Source organism: Phoca vitulina, unplaced genomic scaffold (assembly GCF_004348235.1).
Source record: "Phoca vitulina isolate PV1807 unplaced genomic scaffold, GSC_HSeal_1.0 scaffold83, whole genome shotgun sequence".
In the NCBI taxonomy this organism is placed as follows: Eukaryota; Metazoa; Chordata; class Mammalia; order Carnivora; family Phocidae; genus Phoca; species Phoca vitulina.
In genome coordinates, this window is record NW_022589786.1 from 4,652,193 (window position 1) to 4,673,678 (window position 21,486).

At 44.8% G+C, this 21,486-nt stretch overlaps 2 protein-coding genes across 3 annotated transcripts in view; one reads left to right on the plus strand and one right to left on the minus strand.

Moving 5' to 3' along the window:
* The window catches only part of GLRA1 (glycine receptor alpha 1), an 81,169-nt gene that overhangs the window by 47,255 nt on the left and 12,428 nt on the right, over positions 1 to 21,486 (minus strand). For both annotated transcript variants that reach the window (XM_032395271.1, XM_032395272.1), the window contains exon 2: positions 893 to 1,020. In XM_032395271.1, coding sequence (XP_032251162.1) covers positions 893 to 1,020 — 128 coding nt within the window. The remainder of the gene's footprint in view (positions 1 to 892; positions 1,021 to 21,486) is intronic.
* On the plus strand, positions 14,073 to 15,232 carry LOC116626110 (transcription initiation factor TFIID subunit 9-like). The gene has a single exon (XM_032395270.1). The coding sequence runs from the start codon at positions 14,303 to 14,305 to the stop codon at positions 15,098 to 15,100; it is 798 nt and encodes a 265-aa protein (XP_032251161.1). The 5' UTR covers positions 14,073 to 14,302; the 3' UTR covers positions 15,101 to 15,232.

Here is a 21,486-nt window from a genome sequence, read left to right on the forward strand (position 1 = left end):
CCGTAGAGATGAGGAACTGAAGCCCAGAGAAAGGAAGAGGCTTATCAAAGTTCAGAGCATACGTTTGTGCCTGAGGCACAACATGGACCTATTTCTCCACATTTCATGTTTGTCTATCTGTCCATTATACCAGAGGGAGCCAATAGGTTGTTTTTTTGTTTTTTTTTAAATTTTATTATGTTATGTTAGTCACCATACAATACATTATTGGTTTTTGATGTGGTGATCCACGATCCATTGTTTTCGTATAACACCCAGTGCTCCATGCAGTACGTGCCCTCCTTAATACCCATCACCGGGCTAACCAATCCCCCTCCCCCCCTCCCCTCTAGAACCCTGTTTGTTTCTCAGAGTCCATAGTCTCTCATGGTTTATCTCTCCCTCTGATTCCTGCCCCCCCATTTTTCCCTTCCTTCTCCTAATGTCCTCCATGCTATTCCTTATGTGCCACAAATAAGTGAAACCATATGATAATTGACTTTCTCTGCTTGACTTATTTCACTTAATCTCCTCCAGTCCCATCCATGTTGATGTAAAAGTTGGGTATTTATCCTTTCTGATGGCTGAGTAATATTCCATTATATATATGGACCACATCTTCTTTATCCATTCATCTGTTGAAGGGCATCTCGGCACAGAATGGGAGCCAATAGGTTTTAATTCACCTACTGACTCCTGGCAACCAGAGGTACTGCTGAGGGGGATTCTCTGAGGCTTTGTTTCGGACTTGGTGGGGAGGAGACAGAACCAACTAACAATATCTGCCTGTGGGCGAGGAAAGAGTCACGGGATTCATACCCTGTGTTTACCATCTGCATACAAAACCATGCTGCTTGCTTCTGTAATATAGGAAAGCAGACCCCTGAGGATCTGGAAGGAAAGTTTACTCTACCTTTAAAGTTGGGCCTGATCCTGGCGTCATATCCAGAGGTTCTCCCCATTAGCTTATCCAGGAAATCCGAGGGTGACATAGGTTTGGGCGCGGAGCGGGCAGCTTCAGCCTCCTTGGAAGCAGCAAGGCTAAGAAAGGAGAGAGGAAAGCAGAGGGTTAATGATGGCTGTGTGATCATATGCCAGCCTTGCCCAGACCCAAGAGCCACCAGAGTGTTCTCAGCCTGAGAAATAGGCAGTGTGGGTCCTTAATGAATGAGGAAAGGCCAGGTTAAATTGTTTAGTTGGCCAGATACCCGCCAACATGGGATCCTGGCAGGCAGCTGTGTGTCTCATGCTTCGGAGAAGCTGCTACCTCTTCAGGCTGCCTCTCTGGGGTTTTGTGCAATCACACTCAGCTGTGGGGCCTCCCTGGGGAGGAGATCGAACGGTTAACTTCCCAGGAGGCCCAGCCCTGTGTTTTAGGTGCCTGCACTCTCATGGGTCTGGGGAATAGCACATCCAGAGGGAGTCTTAGAGATCTCATAGTCTAGCCTTTCCCCAAAGTTTCTCTTCAGAATCAGCCACTAATTAAAAAAAAATGTTGCCTGAGTCAAATACATTCGGGAACAGAAATTTAACCAGGCATCTTTACCTCGAGTCTTCTCAGAAGCTTTAACAAGCTTAGAGGCCTATACTTAGGGGACTACCATCTCATGAAACATACAGTTTAGAAAATGCTCAGTTGGGAACATTGAGGTACAGTTAGTGGAAGAGGCTGACGTAGGTCCCAGAGTAAACCAGTCTGCCTCAGTGTATCCAGACCGGGGGATCTGAGATCAGACTGCTGGGGTGCTTCACACTGTTTCTGTCACCAGCCCCCACGCAACAAAGTACTCTCAGGTCCTCATTCATGCCACGGCATGGATTACCGATGTCTAAGAACAGTGGCTGTCCCCCTGCCATACTCTCAAAGGTGTGCAGATTTCTAGGAAGAGTCAAGATTGGAAGCTGAAGGGTTAAAGAACAGTCCTTTGGGTTGCTTTGGGCAAATGAGATTTCCTAGTCCTGAACTGATACCAGGAGATAGCTGGGAGCAAGTGCAACTGTGGTGTGTGGTGCTGTCAGGGGCTAGTACGTTGAAGGACGCGCATGCATAGAGGGGTGGGTGTGTGCACGCACTTGTGTGTGTGTGTGTGTGTGTGTGTGTGTTGCATAAGATGGGAGCTTCTGTCACCTAGCCAAGTAGGACATCATGTTCCTCAAGGATCTGCACTCAACCTCTCTTGTTCTTTGCCTTGGCTTGTTTCTGATCTCAGTTGTAACAGTTTAAGTGATCACCTCTAATGGATGGCTCTCAAGTCTGTCTTGCCTGGCCGCTCCAGAAGCCCCCTTTCTTCATTTGCAAACACCTGCAGGGCGTGTCTAGCTAGATGTCCTGCCTGTGCCTAAAATTTATCTTGCAAACTGAATGCCCCAGCTTCCTCTCTGAACTTGCTCCTCCAGAACCCGCTTCCCCAGACAGCACCAGCATTTGGCCACTGTCTAGCCTACAAGCTCCAGAGCCATCTTGTCTCCTCGTCCCCCTTTCCTGTCACATCCCTCACTCACCAGGTCCTGGACCATGCTACCTGGTAATATAATTACTTGTGTTTGTGTTTGAAGACCAGGAATCATGGTGTTTTTATTTATTGTTTATTTGTTCTTTTAATCCCCTGCTGTGTCTACCATGGTGTCTCAGACATAATTGATACTCAGTGATTGCACAGTGAATGAATGAATGAATACGATGCTACTTTAATCAAATATTCTGGTTAGTAGGGTATTCATAAATATTCATGTACGGATTAACAATTTTAAAGTAATTAGACTATTATTTCCAGTAAAAAGAATACTGAAAGCAATCTGGTATTCCTGTGCAATTCCAGAAGGTATTTCAGGATTATTTAGACACTCATGTTATGTAACCTGAAGATCCCTTATCCATATACTTAAGAGCTCATTTTGATTGATAGGATGAGGGGCAAATGCATTTTACTGTTTTTTTGTGTGTGTGAGTCTGGATGTTTGTGAGTGGGTGTGATGTGGGCAGGTTTCTAGATGTGATGTGTTCAAGTGGGTGGATGTGTATGGATGTGTGTGGGGACTGGGATGCGATGAGGTATTTGTGGATGTGTGGTGGATTGTGTTACATAGATACAAATGTGCAAATGTGAATACCTATGTTCATGTGAAAGTGTTAAGTACAGCATTTGTGTGTGTACATGTGGGATGGATGTACATGTGGGGTATAGGGTGTGAGTGTGTTGAAGGCTTGTGTGGATGTATGTATGTGGTATGTGCATCGCATGTATGTGTTTCCGAAATGTACTGTGAGATATAATATAGGCTAGCGCAAAAAGAGTGAAAAGAACAGATGACTGGAATTTATCCTGTCTCACTTATTTTTTTTTTTAAAGATTTTATTTATTTATTTGACAGAGACACAGCAAGAAAGGGAACACAAGCAGGCTCCCCGCTGAGCAGGGAGCCCAATACCGGGCTTGATCCCAGGAACCTGGGATCATGACCTGAGCCGAAGGCAGCTGCTTAACCAACTGAGCCACCCTGCCCCTATCCTGTCTCACTTATTTATAAGCTGTGTGACCTTGGGGAAGTTACTCAACCTCTCTGAACTTGAGTTGCCTCATAGGTCAAATTAGTTTTACATGAGCAGTAACCGTGGTAGCACAGCTAAAAAACACCTAGGACAGTTTTTGGTACATAGTGGGCACTCGATATATTGTCTTGCTCTTGCCTTGCTCTGTGTGTGTGTACATGTGTGTACATGTGTGTGTGTGTGTGTGCGCGTGTGCGCGCGCTTGAAGCAGTTCGGAGCCCGTCTGGGGGCATCTTTGGTCTCACTGCTGCTCTCAGCTGCACCGTTGGCCCTACACGGCTGGGGAGTCGTGCCGGATGCCTCCCATGGCCCACAGTTAGTACCGCAGTCCCAGCCTTTTCCCCATTCTGCACCAGACTCACGGGTGCTCTGTGGCTCTGGCGTGAGCAAAAGGGACCACAGGCCTGCAACTGGTGATTCACGACTTTTCTGCTGCTGTCATTCACTTCTAGAACCTTTCTAGGAGTGGCGGTTATGAAGCTTTCATAAGCTCCTGTTCTCTCCCCAGCCCCTCCTCTCAGACAATAAGATTTGAGAACACAGTACTCCCTCCCAGCAGCTCCGAGAGAACCAGCCATCTCTTGGCCCTTAGGCCTCTTTCATAAGCCTGAATCCTATTATGCTGTACGGGGAGAGAATGAATGTGCCCCAAAGTGTCCCCTACGATTTGCTATTAGCCAAATGTGCCATTTAATACCGGAATCCTCCCCCAAGCTGAGGAGTCCTCTGGTCCCCCTAGCTCTCACGTCTGCAGCATTTGTGGTCCGGTTACCTGGCCACTGACCCACTACAAGCTCTGGCATGGGGAGCTGAATTGAGGGCACGGAGACTCTGAGAGGTTAAGTAACTGCCCTCAGGTCACACAGCACTTTAACGACAGAAGGGTTTAGAACTCAAATTTTTAAGTGTTGCTTCATCCAAAAGTTACAATGTATGGGAAAGCCTTGTAAATTGTGAAGCGTATCCATAATGTTGCTGCTATTATTACTATTTGTTTTGGAAGCTTGTGATATTCTGTGACATCCGGGAACATCAGAGCAGGAGTCTGACTCCACAATTCTGATGCATGAACTGCACTCACCACACTGAAACATGGAGAAGAAAGAGTTGTGGGTCGCCCCATGACCTGTTTCCTCAAGTGATTCATAGCAAAAATCTTTGAAATTCTGAGATTCGCTAGTCCCAACTGGTATCCCATACCAGTTGGTTTTTTGGGGGTCGCTTTCACATTTTCGGCCCTGTTCTGCACTACCTCTCCTCGTCAGCTACAATATTTCCTTAAATTGCCTCACTTCCTTCAAACTTAACTCTTTAAACACCCAACTTGATATTTCATGACTTGCAAATGAAAAAGCAGTATTATTTGCTGTGATAGACATAACCCCGATAGGGAAAGCAGTGAAAACGAAAGAAAAAGAGAAGTCTAAAATTCTAGTTACTCGCTGTTGATTACCAACATTCGAACCCAAGGCCTGCCTGGAGTCCCAGGGGAAGACCAGCAAGTATTGCGAAAAGGTTGGAGACACATTAACACCTGACTGAGACCTTCTTCTCGAGATAATGAGAACTTGAAAGAGAAAGATCTCAATCATAATTCACTGGTATTGCGTGTGAACCACCTCCAGTCATCCCCCATCTCTTACTGTCCTAGACCAAAGTTTCCCTCATTCTTTTTCACATACAAAGCCTCCATTTGAATGTCAAACTAGCCATGCCCCTCCACTTGACAATCATTGTACATTCTGTCTATATTTAGAAAGCACATTTTGCACAGAATTAGTTCACGGGCCCCTATAGTAAATCTGTGCTCTGTGCTCTTGTGCAGAGTAAATATGCATCAAGGAGGTCTTGCTGCACATTTAGAACCACTACCTCTGGGGAACTTGAACCTTTGCTTGTCATCTGTGAGCTACTGAACAGAGAAGCTGGGGATGAATTTGAGAAATGAGACATTGGATTGTTAGGATTTGCTGACCCTATGAAAGTATTTGGAAATGATGCAGATTGTTTCAGGGATTACTGCGATGTAATGGAGTGAATCAGACTCGGTTGAGACAGATTTGATTAATAGTAATTTCAGAAAGACAGTGAGGTCTTCTGGGACCAAGTGGTCTGTCCCTCGCTGGGAAGGCTTTATGGCCAAAGCTGCAGTGACTGGACAGAGTATTAAACTCCCTGTCACCTTTAAGTCAGGAGATGTGTCACACAGGGAGACTTTGGTAGTTAAAGGACTCAGTTTTGACTCCTAATGAAAGAGACCATGGAAAGATCCAGGAGTGGGTTTCCAAGCCAGGGGTGGGGGGATGGAGGCAGGGGGACACAGTGAAGTGGGGGTTGTGTGATCTTCAGAGAGTCACTTTTGTGGCTTTCACAGTCACCCTTTGTGGCTTTCAGTTTTCTAAGCTATAAAATAAGGGGTTTAGTATAATCTCTAAGAGTCCTTCTGGCCCTAAACTATCATTTTATTAGTCTGTAATATTCCCTCTTTTTTCTTTTTCACACATCTGGTCTTGGCATCTAACTTTGTCTAGAATCTTTTGAAGGAATGTGAACATGTTTGTGACTTGATTTTTCCCAATCCAGTCTCGAGATTTCTCTCCAATGGAACAACTCATTTTTCAGGGATTTGTTGGAAAAAAGGCCAGATCAATGCTCAGATTCTCGTTCTCCTGTTGCAACATCAGTTGGAAATAGGGAATCAATATGGAGCTGTCAATCCGAATTTCAAATGAGCTGGGGTTGGCAACAATACTGGGGAGAAACAGTTTTCAATTATACCCTGCATGGCACCACATTCTAGGTTAGCAGAGGGGGTTCCCCCGACAGATTCCGTCTCCTTGGTTCAACATGGGTAGACAAGTCGGGAGGTCCAGGGTGGGAAACGGGGAGAAAGAACAAGGTGAGGGGCAGAAGAGAGACTAACAGGCAGAGGGTAACCTAGGGAGAGGTGTGCAGGGCTGGAGGAGAAGCTGCAGGTGCAGGCTGAGAAGGGGAAGGGAGGTGGAGCGGGGAGAGGAGAACGTGAATGTGAAGGTGCCTGGGTGCGGCCAGTGCTATTATCAAGGGGCTCAGTGAGCACCAGGGATGGGCACTCGACTGCACTTAGGTGAGGGTGGGGGCTTTCCAAGAGGCTTTGCGGAGAAAGCGATTTTTACAATAGAGCTTGAAGGTGGGGTGTGGGGTTGGCCTGGAAGAAATAGGGGAGGAGGAGTGCTTTGAGTAGAAGGAACAGCACGTGTTCAGTCTAGAGGTGAGAGAGGACTTGGAGAACTAAAAGAAGTTTAGCGTGTGTGAGGGAGGGCGGGGCGGAGAGAGAACAGTGACAAGAGGTGAGCATGAAACATTGAGTCTGTGAGGTTGGGAGTAGTAGGGATTGGCCCCCCTGGTCTGTGTCCTTATGGTGGGTCTAAAAGTTAAGGGACGATTACCCCTCCCTAATCCCTTTACAGTAAAAAGAATCCATCCTGATTTCTCAGCTGTTTCTGGTTATACTGAATTGTGGTCTGGCCAAGCTTGGGGAATGGGCCCTCCAAAAACATCTCCAAGTGGGGGGTGTCCAACTTGGTTTCCAGGCAACTTGTCCTCTGACTTGGGCCAGAATATCTCTCCCCTCTGTCTTGGCAGGGAGGTGATCCAATGAGAGGGTATTATTCTGTGCAGAAAGCACCTGGTCAACTAGTCAAAGGTTGTTTGAAAGTCTGCTCTGTGCGTCCATGGGTATTTACTATGACACAGTTTTGAAGGTCGCTGTGGAACAGAGGAAAACACATTAAGGTGGGAGCTGGGGAACAAGGGTGTAGTTGTAGTGCCGCTCTAACTTCCTGTGTGGTCTCGGGCTAGTTCTTTCTCATAGGTGGCCCTCAGCTTCTTCATCTGTGGCATGGCAGATTGGCATTAGATCAGGCACAATGAACTGTTTTGTGTTGTGTGCCCGCTCCGTTCAGCTGGTGGTGGCTGCTCAGAGAGCGGTTCTGGGACTTGACCCAGCAGGGAAGGTAGGAGGATGGATCATCAGTCTGTTGAGGGACTAGACTGTGGAGTGCTAGTTTGTCTCAATTTTGCAGGCCCCCTTGCTGTGAAATCCTCTGATCTTTCTGATTTATTAAGCACCCACTATACGTATAAGGCGCTATCGGGGAGATGCGGATGAACGTGTCATGGCCTACAGAAGAAGCCCTCCACGTGGGCACAGTTTGTGTCTGTATCGTTGGGTGCTTGGCATGTGTTAGCAATCAATAATCATTTGTTGATGAGTGACCTTTGCCCTCTTGTTGTTTATAGTTGAGCAGACAGAACAGATCAGGTACATAAACAATAATCGGAGGTTGCCACCCAGCTCAGGTGGCATAATTGGATTGCTATGGTGCTTCAGAGCAGGAAGGCAGTGTTTAGGGGAAGGTGGGGACATGAATCAGAGAATTTTTCTGAGTTTTATTAATTTTAGCCTCTGCACTTTCAGAGAGAACCAACATTTGCCATTGTCCATGTTGTGCATTTTGTGGGGGAAAGCTTTCTTTCTTCTGCCTGTGGGCTGTCTTGGGGAAAGGAAGGGGGAGAGGTGCTGAGGAGGGCTCCATGTCCTAGGCTCCTGGGAAGAGGTGCGACCAGCATTCTCTGGCCTTCTGGACTTGACCAGTTTCCTGGACCCTGGCTCTGACATCCGGGAACCTGGGGGTTGCTCTGCAGTGTGGGCCCTGCTGGTCACCCTCAGCTTGGCCTGGGTTGCATCCTTAGGTCAACATCTGGCTTTTCATGGCCAGCTGTGCAATTCCAATTTGATTTGATCGCAGTAAGGGGCTTAGGCTGGCCAGGGAGGGCCTGACATCTTATTACTCTCGCTTCATGATCTGCTAAGCACCCCTGGGAGCAGAATGTCACATTTGGCATGCTCGGAGCCCACTTCTCCCCAGGGACTTACGGGACAACACCTCTTTCTCCCTTCCTGGCCCACCTCCCCCAGCTATATCTGCTCCCTATAAGAAAACCTTATCTGTGTCAGAAAGCACATGTATTTGAATACGATTCTCTTGTGCGGGAAAGATAAAATCTTGGATCCTTGGAGCTGGAAGGAACCTTGAGACTCCATCTGGTTCTTCCCCTGCCCCTAGGGAAGTGGGAATCTCTAGGGAGCTTTCATATACCTTATCATTGCTTCTGGTCTGTTCCTCTGGATAACCTCCCATCTGTGAACTCTTCTGCTTTACTTTCTGTCTCTCCACAAAGCAGGCTGGCAGCAGGGAGGAGGGGAGGAGGCTCCTTGGGAAATTGAGGGAGGCACTCACTCTCAGGGTTGTGTGTGCCCTTACAGGGGCCTGAGAGTGAGCCCCTCTTTAAATATGGTGTTCTGGGTGCCTCACTTGTCTCACCCTAGTCCTGGCCCTGCGATAGCATCACAGAGCCTCAAACCCAGTCCATGGAGGGTAGAATTTCCTGTAGGTCATCAAATCCTGTAGGTAATCTCTTCTAGGAGAGGGAGTCTATACTCCCCACAGCCTCTCATTTTATTTCCAAAAAGCTGTGTTTTTATTTTTCTTGTTTGGTGACAAGAAACAGCATTACATATTTTATCTCATTTTATCCTGCCAACAGCCCGAGCAGTAGGATGTGTGTCCCATTTTAAAGTAAGACAATTAAGGCTTCAAACTTGTGTGGTGATCTAGCGGTGACACACCACACTGGATTTGCCTAACTGACATCTCTCCTCACTCCATGTGTCGGTTTCAAGGCTGGAATCACAGCAGCCCTTGGTGTTTTCTGGTTCAAGCTCAACCTTCCACTCTGTAGCCTTCCTTTTCCTCGGGACTGGGGCAACCGAGGGGTTATGTAGGCAAGACCCTGCTAGAATGGTGTTTGCACGCTTCCTTCCAGGCTCTTTCCATGATGCATAGAGCCTGGCCCATGGTCAGGGCTTAACAGATAGCTGTTGAATGGGTGATAAGCACTTGGCATTCCGGGGGAAGCAGAATGTAGCTGTGCAGGTACTGGGCCTCAGTGATGTGATCTGACTGAGTAAAAAAGTGCCCAGTCCTGGCCCTGATACCTTTAGTCAGTCCCAGGGGAAAAAACTTGGCGTCCTCTGGGAAAATCCAAGACAGGAAGATAGGAGAAGCCATCCTTTTCTTTTGGGAGCATCCACAACCCTCCCATGGGTTGATTCAGGCCAGTGGCCTAGGTCAAACCCATGTCTGTGCATACACCTCACATTTCTCCCCACTTAGGTCCCTAATTACGATTCAACAACAACCATCTCACTGACGGCCCCCAAATGTCTCATTTGGGGAAATTTTCCCGTGCCTCTGACCATCGTGTCATTCTGCAATGAGTTACAGTGTGAGGAATCCTGGGGGATCCTTCAGAGACTTGAGTGCTAAAGAACAGGCCTATGGGGTTTGCTCTGCCAGAGTCAAAGCTCTTAGCAGGCCCTGCGTAATCAGCATGCATCCCATGAGCTGGACAGGAGAGCAAATGGCTCTCATTACCTTCAATGCAGTTTTCTTTTTAATCAGATAAATCTCACTGGAAAAGTATGTCTTTGCAGAGAATGGAGCTCAGGGCTTCTGGACAAAAAGTTTCGGGAAGAAAAATTGCACTGATCAGCAGGGATTGGTCATTTGAGGTTGCCAAGACCTGGGAGTGTAAATATTGAGGAGAAATAATAATAGGATAAAAACAGATAAAGACATGGTATTAGCTCAAGGTAGGGATAGCTCCCAATCACTTAGCACTTACCGTGTGCTGGGTACTTTACATGTGTCACTGGATTTGATCTTCTCAACAATCCTATGAAGATGACATCATTACCTCCATTTTACAGATGAGGAAGCTGACGCTTGCATTTTCAGCAGTGTAGTCAAGGTTGTATAGCTTATAAGGGGCACGGCCACCAGTCAGCTGGCCTCTAAAGCCCACGCTATTAACTGCTACACTCTGTTGACTCTTCCAAGTGATAATGATCGCAAAGTTCCTCTGAGGAGCCACTGTGGTTCATGATAAAATGTTTGCATGACTCTTGGAACTACCGGTGGGAATTCCTGGAACTCTGAGAATCAGAGAGTGTGGGTTGAGAACAGTATGATGATCACTCTCATACAAATAATGCTTTCCATGTATGTGGCACTTCCAAATCGGTCGCTGCATTTGCTCCTTGTCCCATGCCCATGACAGCATCCCCGTGTACAGGTGATGACTTGGAGGTTCCACTGGAAGGTTGAGAGACCGGCTCAGGGTCTCGGATGGCAGAGCCATAACATGACCAGGATCTCCAGTTGTGGTCTGGGGCATCCTGACAATTTGGCCATTCACAAAAGACGGGAAGGGGATGGGCGATCCCTTCTTGGCTGTTCATTAAATTGTTTCTCAGAATTTCTCTGGCATTAGCTTGACTTTCATTTAATTTTTTCCATCTCAGTTCACTCATCTTTAAAATACACCTGCCTTTACCAACTGCAGGTGTCGTTTGAATGGCCAAAGGCCCCATGCTTTTACAGATGCTGTGGAAACAAGCTCTTTCCCTTCACAGGGCAGTCAGCCTTTTTCATTCTCTAGGCACTTTGAGGTCATCATCATCTCCTTTGAGTTACCATTAATTTATTACTTCATTTGTTTACTTATTTATCCCAAACTATTTACGTAGTGCCTACTATAAGCCAGAGATTGTACCAGGTGATTGAGCAAAATATGAATAATATAATAATAACAGCTGGCCCATGTTGAGTAGTTATAAAGTACCAGGCATTACACTAAGAGCTTTATTTTCGATATTTAGTCCTTAATATAATCCTATGGGTTGGGGGTCATTATTTCCATTTTACGGATGAGGAAACTGAGGTTCACAGAGGTCAAATAACTTTTCCAGGTAGACCTGACCTGATAAACTTCTCTCTTAATTGTATCAGTAGTGAATATGCCTTAGCCCTTACTTTGTGTGAACTCCCAAACTAAAAGAGGAAGGCCTACGTGAAGACACGTAAGTGCTTGAATATCTGGGCCTATTAGAAAAAGACATATCATTTTTCCCTCCCCAGTCGATACCAGCTCAAGCCTGTAGTGGAAAGTAAGCCATGTTGCAATGAAGCCATAGGAAATGCATTAACAAAAAGGGGCTATTTATCCCAGAGAAAACAGAGGTTTTCATGAATGGAGCTTGGATGTGTGTGGCCCTCAAGCATCCAGGAGACTGATTTCAAAGGAGGATGTTGAGAAAATAAGCAATCCTTCCTGGGCTCAGAGGAAGAATGACCTTAAATTGTAGAAAGAGCAACTTGGATTCAAAAGTGAAGCTGCCTTTAATCAACTGAGTGACTGGTCTTCAGAAAGAGAACACTTAACTGTGAGTTGAGAGGGTTTAGTTGAAGTGGGTATTTGTATGTAAATACAGTTTTCCAGAAGCTCCAGGGCTCTAATACTTCTCTAAATAGCCCTTGTTCATTCCCCTGAATCCTCTAAGACTGAGAGATGCAGCTCTGCTCAGCGGGGTGGAACTTCTTTGTCTCACTCAGCAGGTTCCAAAGTCTTGGGGAAGATGAAGGAAGAGGAGTCATGGAATTATGGGACCTGGTCATCTTGTGCATTAAAAAAAAAAGACATTTATTGAACACCTGCTGTATTACGGTTTTACAAAATCAGTAGGGATGATCATCTCCATCTTATAGAGAAGGAAACGGACTCAGAGGTTAGCTAACAGTGATAGCGATCGCCATCAATGCTTCAACTCTTTCTAGGTGCCACGTACAGAGCCAAGAACTTTTCCATACATGCTTTCTAATCCATCCAGCAACTCTATGAAGTTGGTACCAGTTTCTCCTCCATTTTTCAGATGAGGACACGAAGGCTTGGAGAGCTTAAATGACCTAATCAAGGTGCTCTGATGGCAGAATTGGTACACGACTCTAACTGAGGTGGAATTTTGATGTAAGTTTTGGAGCAGCTGTTCACATGTGCTCAAACAGTTCACTCAACTGGAATATGCATTGTGTTAAGTTTCTGTTCCTCTGTGGTTTAGTATAAGCTTCTCTAGGAAGCACTGACTGAGGAGAATTCAGGAGATGTGTCAGTGAAACTCGTGGGACCCAATGAGACGAAAGGAAGATAGATGGACGATGAGGGAACGACAAGGTGCCCCTTCCTGGTTTGAGGATGAAGGAGGGCTAATGGCAGAAGGGATGCAGGGTCACTGCTGCGTCTTTCTTTTCCTTCTGGGGTTTCTTTCCTTTCTACCCTGTGGGATCCTCCAGCAGGGTCACCTCTTTGTAACTAATAGGGGGACGACCCAGGAGGCCAAATTCCATTGCCTCCTGCTTCTTGTTGCAGGTGTCAGAGGCAAAGAGAAGCAGCCAGGAAATGGGGCAGGCTACAGATGCGGAGTCAGAAATTCCCGGTTTAACTTCTGCCTGTTCCTTTCTTGTGTGACCTTGAGCCAGCCCTTCATCATATTTAAACATCAGTTTCCTCATCCTTAGAGTGTAGATACCTTCTGTCCTAACTTATAAATGACTATTTGAAACCATGTTGAAGAAAGCATAAGGTGCTACCCAAATAAGAACTCCCTTCCGGACTGGAACAGGGGTGTGCTCCATGGACTCTGCCATCAAACTCAGGCTCTGCCATTTATTAGCTGTGTGGCCTTGGACACACCACTTATCCTCTCTTTGTTTCTGTATCTGTAAAATGGGGTTAATAGTGGTTGCTTCTCATAGGGTTGTTGTAAAGAGTAAAGTAATTCTTTTGAATACTTGTTTTGGTACCTGGCACATCATAAATATCCAATACAATTTTTATTGATTCAGAGAGAATTGGTTGATCTAGGCTCTTTGATGAGGGATAAATAGATGGACTTCTAGAAGCTTCTTTGGGCTTTGTGCTTGAATGTTCGAGGACCACGCACTGTTACACCTAAAGGAGTACTCTGGGGGATCCTTCTCCTATGCTCCTAGTAATTTATCTGTTAAGTAGTAAATTAATAGCATTACTTTGGCATTTCAATCAATAGGATTAAGATGATCTGATGGTAACAGAGTAGTAATTGCTGCTGCACAGATGGAAACTGTCCAGTGGCAAAAATTGTTCTTCACAAGCTGGCTGGCTGCCCCCAGACCAGATTCTTTCAGCCCTTTTAAAAAATAACATTTTCCTCTGATGGTTAAAACAATAAATACACACTGGAAAAATACAACGAGGTTCAAAGAAAAAACTAAAACCCACCTGGAAATCCCATTATCTAGATACCTACTGTTAGCATATTAGTAAATTTCTTCTGGGTTTTCTTTTTTCCTCTGTAGATTATAATTGGTTTTGTTTCCTGCCTTTTTTTTTTTTTTTTTTACTGAAGATTCTAAATGAGCGTTTTTCTCTCGTTATTAAACCTTTAGAAACACGATTATAAATGACTGCCTATGCCACTTAGCTATCCCTCTGCTGATGGGCATTGGTATGATTTTCAATTTTTAGCTATTATAAATGATGCTGTGAAAACCTCCCTTGGTCACAAACGTCTGTTCATGTCCTAGAAGCAAAATTGCTGAGTCAAAGAGTATGACTAGTTCTAAGGCAGAAAAACTACACCAGTGTGAAGGAGCTTCCATCTCCCCCAACCCCAGCACCAGCAGGCTCCTCATTGAAAATTCTTTATAGAGGACCATGTTGCTTCCGAACATCCTGCTCACCGGTACACCAGGGGTTGGAAAAACCACGCTAGGCAAAGAACTTGCATCAAGATCAGGACTGAAATACATTAATGTGGGTGATTTAGCTCGAGAAGTCTGATCAACGGATATCATGGAGTCTGGCAAGATGGCTTCTCCCAAGAGCATGCCGAAAGATGCACAGATGATGGCACAAATCCTGAAGGATATGGGGATTACAGAATATGAGCCAAGAGTTATAAATCAGATGTTGGAGTTTGCCTTCCGATATGTGACCACAATTCTAGATGATGCAAAAATTTATTCAAGCCATGCTAAGAAAGCCACTGTTGATGCAGATGATGTGCGATTGGCCATCCAGTGTCGTGCTGATCAGCCTTTTACCTTTCCTCCTCCAAGAGATTTTTTATTAGATATTGCAAGGCAAAGAAATCAAACTCCTTTGCCATTAATCAAGCCATATTCAGGCCCCAGGTTGCCACCTGATAGATACTGCCTGACTGCTCCAAACTATAGACTTAAGTATTTACAAAAAAAGGCATCTACTTCTGCGGGAAGAATAACAGTTCCACGGTTAAGTGTTGGTTCAGTTACTAGCAGACCAAGTACTCCCACGCTTGGCACACCAACCCCACAAACCATGTCTGTGTCAACTAAAGTAGGGACTCCAATGTCCCTCACAGGGCAAAGGTTTACAGTACAGATGCCCACTTCACAGTCCCCAACTGTAAAAGCATCAATTCCTGCAACATCCGCAGTTCAGAATGTTCTGATTAATCCATCATTAATTGGGTCTAAAAACATTCTTATTACCACTAATATGGTGTCATCACAAAATACTGCCAATGAATCATCAAATGCATTGAAAAGAAAACGAGAAGATGATGATGATGACGATGATGATGACGATGATGACTATGATAATTTGTAATCTAGCCTTGATGCTTGTAACATGTATACTTGGTCTTGAAACCATTGTACTGAGATTAAACATGCATGCTGGGTATTTTCAAGTTGTGTTGTAGAAAACTTAAATGGCATTTAATGAGTAAATATGGTTATCCTTTCCGCTTGAGATGTTGGGTTTTCTTTAATAGGATTAGAAATGGTTATTCATCATCCTTTAAGTGTAAAAATAAAAATGTTCATCAATTTGGAAAAAAAAAAAAAAAAAAGAAAATTCTTTATAAGGCGGAGTCTGCTTGGGGCAAGGGTTGAAGGAAATGGTGGGACAGTGAAAGTTAAAAGAAGAGAGATGACCACTTTTATCTTTTTCCTTTTTCTCCCTTAACTCAGATTGCCCAGGAAGCCGTAGTCAATTGGCATGTGCTGGAGGGGAGAAGGAGAGATCTTTGTGACAGTGTATTCAGAAGTCCAATGTTGCAGGTGCCAGACATTTCTTTTTTTTATATTAAATTGCCCCTGCCTATGTCTTCTGCCTGTATCATATCCAATTTTTTATCCCTGAAAGTACTTAGATATAATAAGCAGCCCATACGTGCTTGCTTTGAGAGGGAGGATGGCATAGTGGGCTCACATCTGTCAGACAGCTGAGTGATCTTGGGCAAGTCACTTAGCCTCTTCAAATCTATTTCCTTATCAGAAAAAGGAGGGCAATAATGTGCTCCTGGGATTGTCAGGGTTGAAGCAGAAAATGCGTGTCAGATGCTGATGTGGTACCAGACACAGAGAAACCACTCGGTGTGTTCACTATTATTACAAATAAAAATTAAAGTTTTTTGAGATTCAAACATTCTTCACTAAAGTTTTATGCCAGTCTGGCTTACACCTAATAATTCTGAAGAACTCCAGAGAAATATAAAGACTAAGAGAGGCAGGTATGGCAGGAAAGAAGGGATGTGGGCTGCGCTTCAAATCTGGGCTAATTTATTATATTCCACTGTAGGCCCTGCATTTTAAGAGGGACATTAACAGGTTGGAGCAGGTCCAGAAAGGAACAACTGGGCTGGTAAACAAACTTGAAATTGACCTGTAAGGAATAATTAAAGACTCTGTGGGTGTTTGGCTCAGAGAAGATTTAGGCAGAGAGATCATTTTTTACAAATCTCTGTCGGGTGTCGGTGGGGAAGAGGGACTCCGTAAAATAATGTTCTTGAATATTTACTGTTTGCCAGGCACTGAGTTCAGCCCTGTGCAAGTATTATTTATTTTATCCTCTCCCAAACACTAGACGAGGAATATAGTTTTGTTCCTCTCGCAGAGATGAAGAGACCGAGGTACAGATGGCAGAAGATGGCAGAAGTGCCTTGGTTGAATGTGCCATGGCTGGTAGGTGGTAGGTAAGAATAGAACCAGATTTTTCTGATTCCGTAGCTGAGGTACCTTTTACGGCCCACTGACTTGTGCCAGGCGGCCAGGGAAGGTGGAGGGGACTTTCAGAGAGGGAGGCGGCTGCCTGATACATGGGAGGAAAGACCATGTTGACCAGGATGGCTGCCCAATAATGGAAGGGGCAGCATCAGGAGGTGGCATGTTTCTTGTTGCCAGAAGTGTTCACAGATTAGGCTGAACCCTGAGCAATGTGCTGTAAGGATGAGTCAGCGGAAGAGTGGACCAGAACTGTGACTTTACCCCTTACTTAAGGGCCTTGAGAGTTGCTTAACATTTCTGAGCCTCAGTTTCTTCTTCTGTAAGCTAGGAATACTTAATTCTAATTTTAGGGATTGTTGGGAAGAATAAAAAATTCAGATCAATTGCTTAGCCAAGAACCTGGCATACAGAAGTTGCTCATGGTCTGTGAAGCGAACAATTATCTATGGTCTTTTCCTTTGCACCTGTGGTTCTCATTTATATCGTGCTGCTGTCTATTCACGTCTTCCCGGGGGTCAAGTCTGGATTTGGCGCTGTCACGCAGAGTGGGTATTCTCCCTCACTTCCACAGAGGCCCGTATCTACCAGGTTCTGTCCTCTCAGGCAAATGACAGGTTGGACTTTGAAACAGGGGCAGTGGAATAAACAAAAGGAAGAACGTTTAGACTGAAATGTTAAGCAACAGAATAGATATTACTGGGGGAGAGAGAAGAGAACCATTTCACCTACTGATCAATTATTGGAGAGCCCACTGTGTGCCCAGCACTGTGCCCTATGCATTAAGGGGGTAGTCCATTGGTCAGAGGTACTGTCTTTGTCTTCAAGGGCCTCAAGGCCTGGGACGGCTCAGACAACTCTGAAAACTGGAGAATAGGACTGAGTGTCACTCTGTACTAACTCCCTTGGCACAGGACTATTAGCGAAGGGATGCTTACAGGCAGGAGGTTGGAGAAGATGACCTTGGAAGATCTCTTGCTGGCCTGGGATTTTCTCTGTTGGGTGGCTCCCAGGATTGCATCCTTGCAGGCACAATGTGATAATGTTACAGCTGTAGCCCCCTTGGGCACATCCTCTAGTTTCCCCAGGACATCCCTCAGACCTGGGAATATGCTAATCATCGTTGTCCATTATCAGGCCCAGAGGAGGAGGGGCTGCCCTCCTTCCTAGACAGGGAGAACCAGGCTGCCCCCACCCGCCTCCCAGGGCTGCTTCTGGCCCCTGTTCTTCAGACAGCACTGGCCCCCACCACCCCCAGCCATGGCCCCCACCAGGGGGAGGCTTGGAGCTGACTGCCTGAGGATAAAGCTTTTATTGCTGTAATTCTTGATAGGAGAATCCTTTCTTCTCTTTCAACAAGAAGGCCGACTCCAACTGATTTGGGAAATACCTCTTTTCTTTCTCCTCTTGTTTCCCCGCCCTTTCATCATTCCTCCTTAGCATTTGCGTCTTCCTGCCTACACTTCTCTCCCCTTCTGGTCTTCTACCTTCTTCCTTTTCCTTCGTTTGTTTCTGAATCCTAGAATGATGGATCTGAGAGAGATCTTAAAAGTCAGCTAGTCCAGTCCACCCATCCATTTTACAGATGAGAATACTGTGGTCCAGAGAGGGAGGGAGACTCACACAGAATGGTCTTGGCTGAACCCAGAGGAGACTCTTCCCTTTTGATTACTCTGCTTATCTCCCCTTTTCTCCACCCCCTCATCTTGTCCTCCCTCTTTATGTCTTGCCCCATATTATTTCTTATCCTCTTTTGTCTCTTCATGAATCCATGGTGACAGATGGAAACAAAATCAGGAATTTGGGTGGCAGAACAGAGGGAAGCATGTTGTCATGTTCTCCCCACCTCCTTTCCTCACTGGGAAGGGCTGTGATTTGGGGTGAGTCTCTCAGTTTTCTTCCTCAGAGACTCTACTCCCTCCACTCTTCCCCAACACATCTCTGGATGTGAGGTTTGTACAATGTTTTCTGCCTATGAAGACTTTGAACTGGATTGGCCTCAAGGTGTCCCAGATGGTAAAATCACTGCTTTGGCACAACCTGGCATCAGCCACAAAATGGGGATGATAATAGTACCTACTTCATAGAGTTGCTTTAAAGATTACATAATTAATGCATATGGAGCTTTCAGAAAAGTACCTGGCATATAGTAGATTCTAAATACATGTTATCTGATAATATTATAAATATTATTTAGAGGAATTTCTGTTCATAGGCAAAGGATTGGGAGTCACAGATGTTTTAACATGAGAAGGGAACAGAAAACTACGAATATAGTTTCAATAGATACTTGTTGGTGACCTCATCCCTGCTGTGCTCTGTTTGCTGAATGTGCCCACTTTTTACCCAAATGTGCCATCTTTCCTCCAACTATTTGAATTCTTAGAGCAGCCCATGTCCATGACTCACACTGAGAAGCCATTTGAGACTTAGAGGTACGGTTAGGCTTTGCTCAGAACTGAGTTTCACAAGTCCTTCTGGTATTTTCCATTCAGTTGATTGGCAGTGTCTAAGATGGAATGGTAGAGTACAGCATTCTTCAAATCCAAATTGCCTATATATCATATGACAAATTTTGCCTGATTCATATACTGTTATTTAATTTACCCTTAATTTGATTTTTTAGCATAACAGAGACTACTAGTATTACAATGAAAGTGGTAAATTCCAGTACCCAATAAAATAAAATTCATGATAAGTAAAATGAAAGAAAATTATTCTGTACCATTGAAATTTGTCTTGCACACTACCAGTGGAACAATCTTTAGGTTTAAGGGAAAACTGTCATAGTGATAAGAGACTTAAGAGTCCTTAGTCCTTGTCTGGGCTGGGCATTAAATCACTGTTGACTTTATAGACAAATCCCTTTCCCTCTGGCCTCTGTTCCTCCCTGGGAATTGAAAGGATTGGGTCAGATAATTCTCTCCATCTCTAAGTTTTTTTTTTTTTTTTTTTTTAATGACCAGGAGGATTTTATGAAATTACAAAAAGAATTGGGTAGGGCTTCATTTACCCTGATGAAAATACCTTCCATCCCTCACTTGTTCTAAAAACCCAAGTCTATAACATAACTCTGGCCTTCCATTTTCCAGTGACATCTCACTTCTAGCACAATCACTTAAGTGGGGGAAGCAACTTCCATTTGCTCAGAAAATTCGTCCAAATACACCACATAGTCTTAGCCTCTAGGCTCATTTTTACTTGGAGAAACCAATCAACGGGATGCTGGTTCAGACCACTCCAAATGTCTTTTTTCCCTACCTGGTGCATGTGTCTTTTATTTAGGTGGGCTCCAAGTTTGATTGTGACACCCTCTTTTGAAAAAATCTTTTTTTTCAGCTTTCAAAAGTAATATATATTGTGAAACATTCAAGCATTACCAAAATATTTAATGTAGGAAATAAAAGTCCCCCATAGTCTCATTCTCAAGAGATAAAACAACTATAAACAGTTTTGGGTCCATTTCTCTAGACTTCTTTTTCCCCATATAAAAACAATAAAACATTAAAAAATAGAAATGGGATCTTACTGTACATACTGTTTTGCTACTTGCTCTCTGCATTCCCCCTCCATTTTAATCTTTTATCCTGGATATTTTTTACTTTTCTGTATGGAATGAGGTCACCTGCCTGTGGCACTTATTGGCCATGAAATTTTAGATGAATCACTGCTCCTCTCAGGCTTTCAATTTCCTCATCAGTAAAAAGAAAGGGACTTTCCCCACCTGCCCATCTCCCTGTGATATGTCTTTTTTTGGTAAGACTTTATTTATTTATTTTAGAGGGAGAGAGCATGAGTGGGGCAAGGGGCAGAAGGAGAGGGAGGGAGAGAATCTCAAGCACACCACCCACTGAGTGCGGAGCCCGACGCGGGGCACAGTCTCATGACTCTGAGATCATGACCTGAGCCAAAATCAAGAGTTGGATGCTTAACAGACTGAGCCACCCAGGTGCTCCCCTATGATATAAGTCTTAAGGGAGATCATGTGTGCATGTGCAAGCGTAAGCAGCCTGGGGTGGACTCCAGTGGATTAGTCTCTGTCCCATCATCTGATTTACTGGGTTTGTAGCAGTGCCCATGACCTGAAAATCTATAGTTTCCCAAGTTGTTTGTTTGTAGACCTCTCTAGAAGTTAAGCTGCATGAGAGCAGGGACTACATCTGTTCTGTTCATCACTGTGTCTGTCTCCAGAACTTAGAACAATTACTGGCTTATGGTAGGAATTCAGTAAGTACTTTGGGGATAATGAGCAAATTGTCCACTCTCAGGTAGGCTTCCGGTTGATAAAAGGCCCATTGGGAAGGCACAGGGCAGAGCAGGACTGGGCTGAGCCTGGGTGCCGGTGGATAGCTGGCCCCTCCAGTGTCCTTGAGCTCCCCGTCCTCCAGCTTGCCTGTTCTGCAAGCCTTCTCTCTCTGCCTGCAACATTCTCTCTTGGCACTATTGCCACCTGGTGAATTAGTCATTCTTCGTGGCCCAGTTTGTGTCCTGGCTTCTTGAACTTTGTGCTGTCTCCCCACCTCCAGGCAGAGTGAAACAGACTCTTCCTGATGCTCCATAATGCTCTGCACCTATCCCCTTTTAGTAATAGTCATCATGGTTTTCCTGCTTTGCACGATTTCTTTGTGCCACATGTGTGGCTAACGCTTTATACACCTTCTCCCATTTAATACTTAGGATGATTTTTTGGGGTGGGGGGAGTAGATACTAATCATTGCCATTTTACAGATGAGGAAAACTGAGGCTTAGGAATCTTAAAAACAATCTTTGTCCAGGACATACAGGTATCAATCAAGTGATATAACCAGGATTCCAGAATATATCTGACTGATTCACAAGAGTTTTTAACTGCTGGGTCTTCTATGAGCCAACTTAATTTAAGAATTATGCAATGACAGCTGGACAGACCCATAGTCTTTACACAGTCCAGTCTACTTATAGGCATGGAAGAACTGAGACTCAGTTACAAAGGCAGAGCAGGAATTGCAG

Excerpts from the sequence above, each read along its gene's own strand:
- LOC116626110 (XM_032395270.1), top strand. The coding sequence starts at position 14,303 with ATGGAGTCTGGCAAGATGGCTTCTCCCAAGAGCATGCCGAAAGATGCA.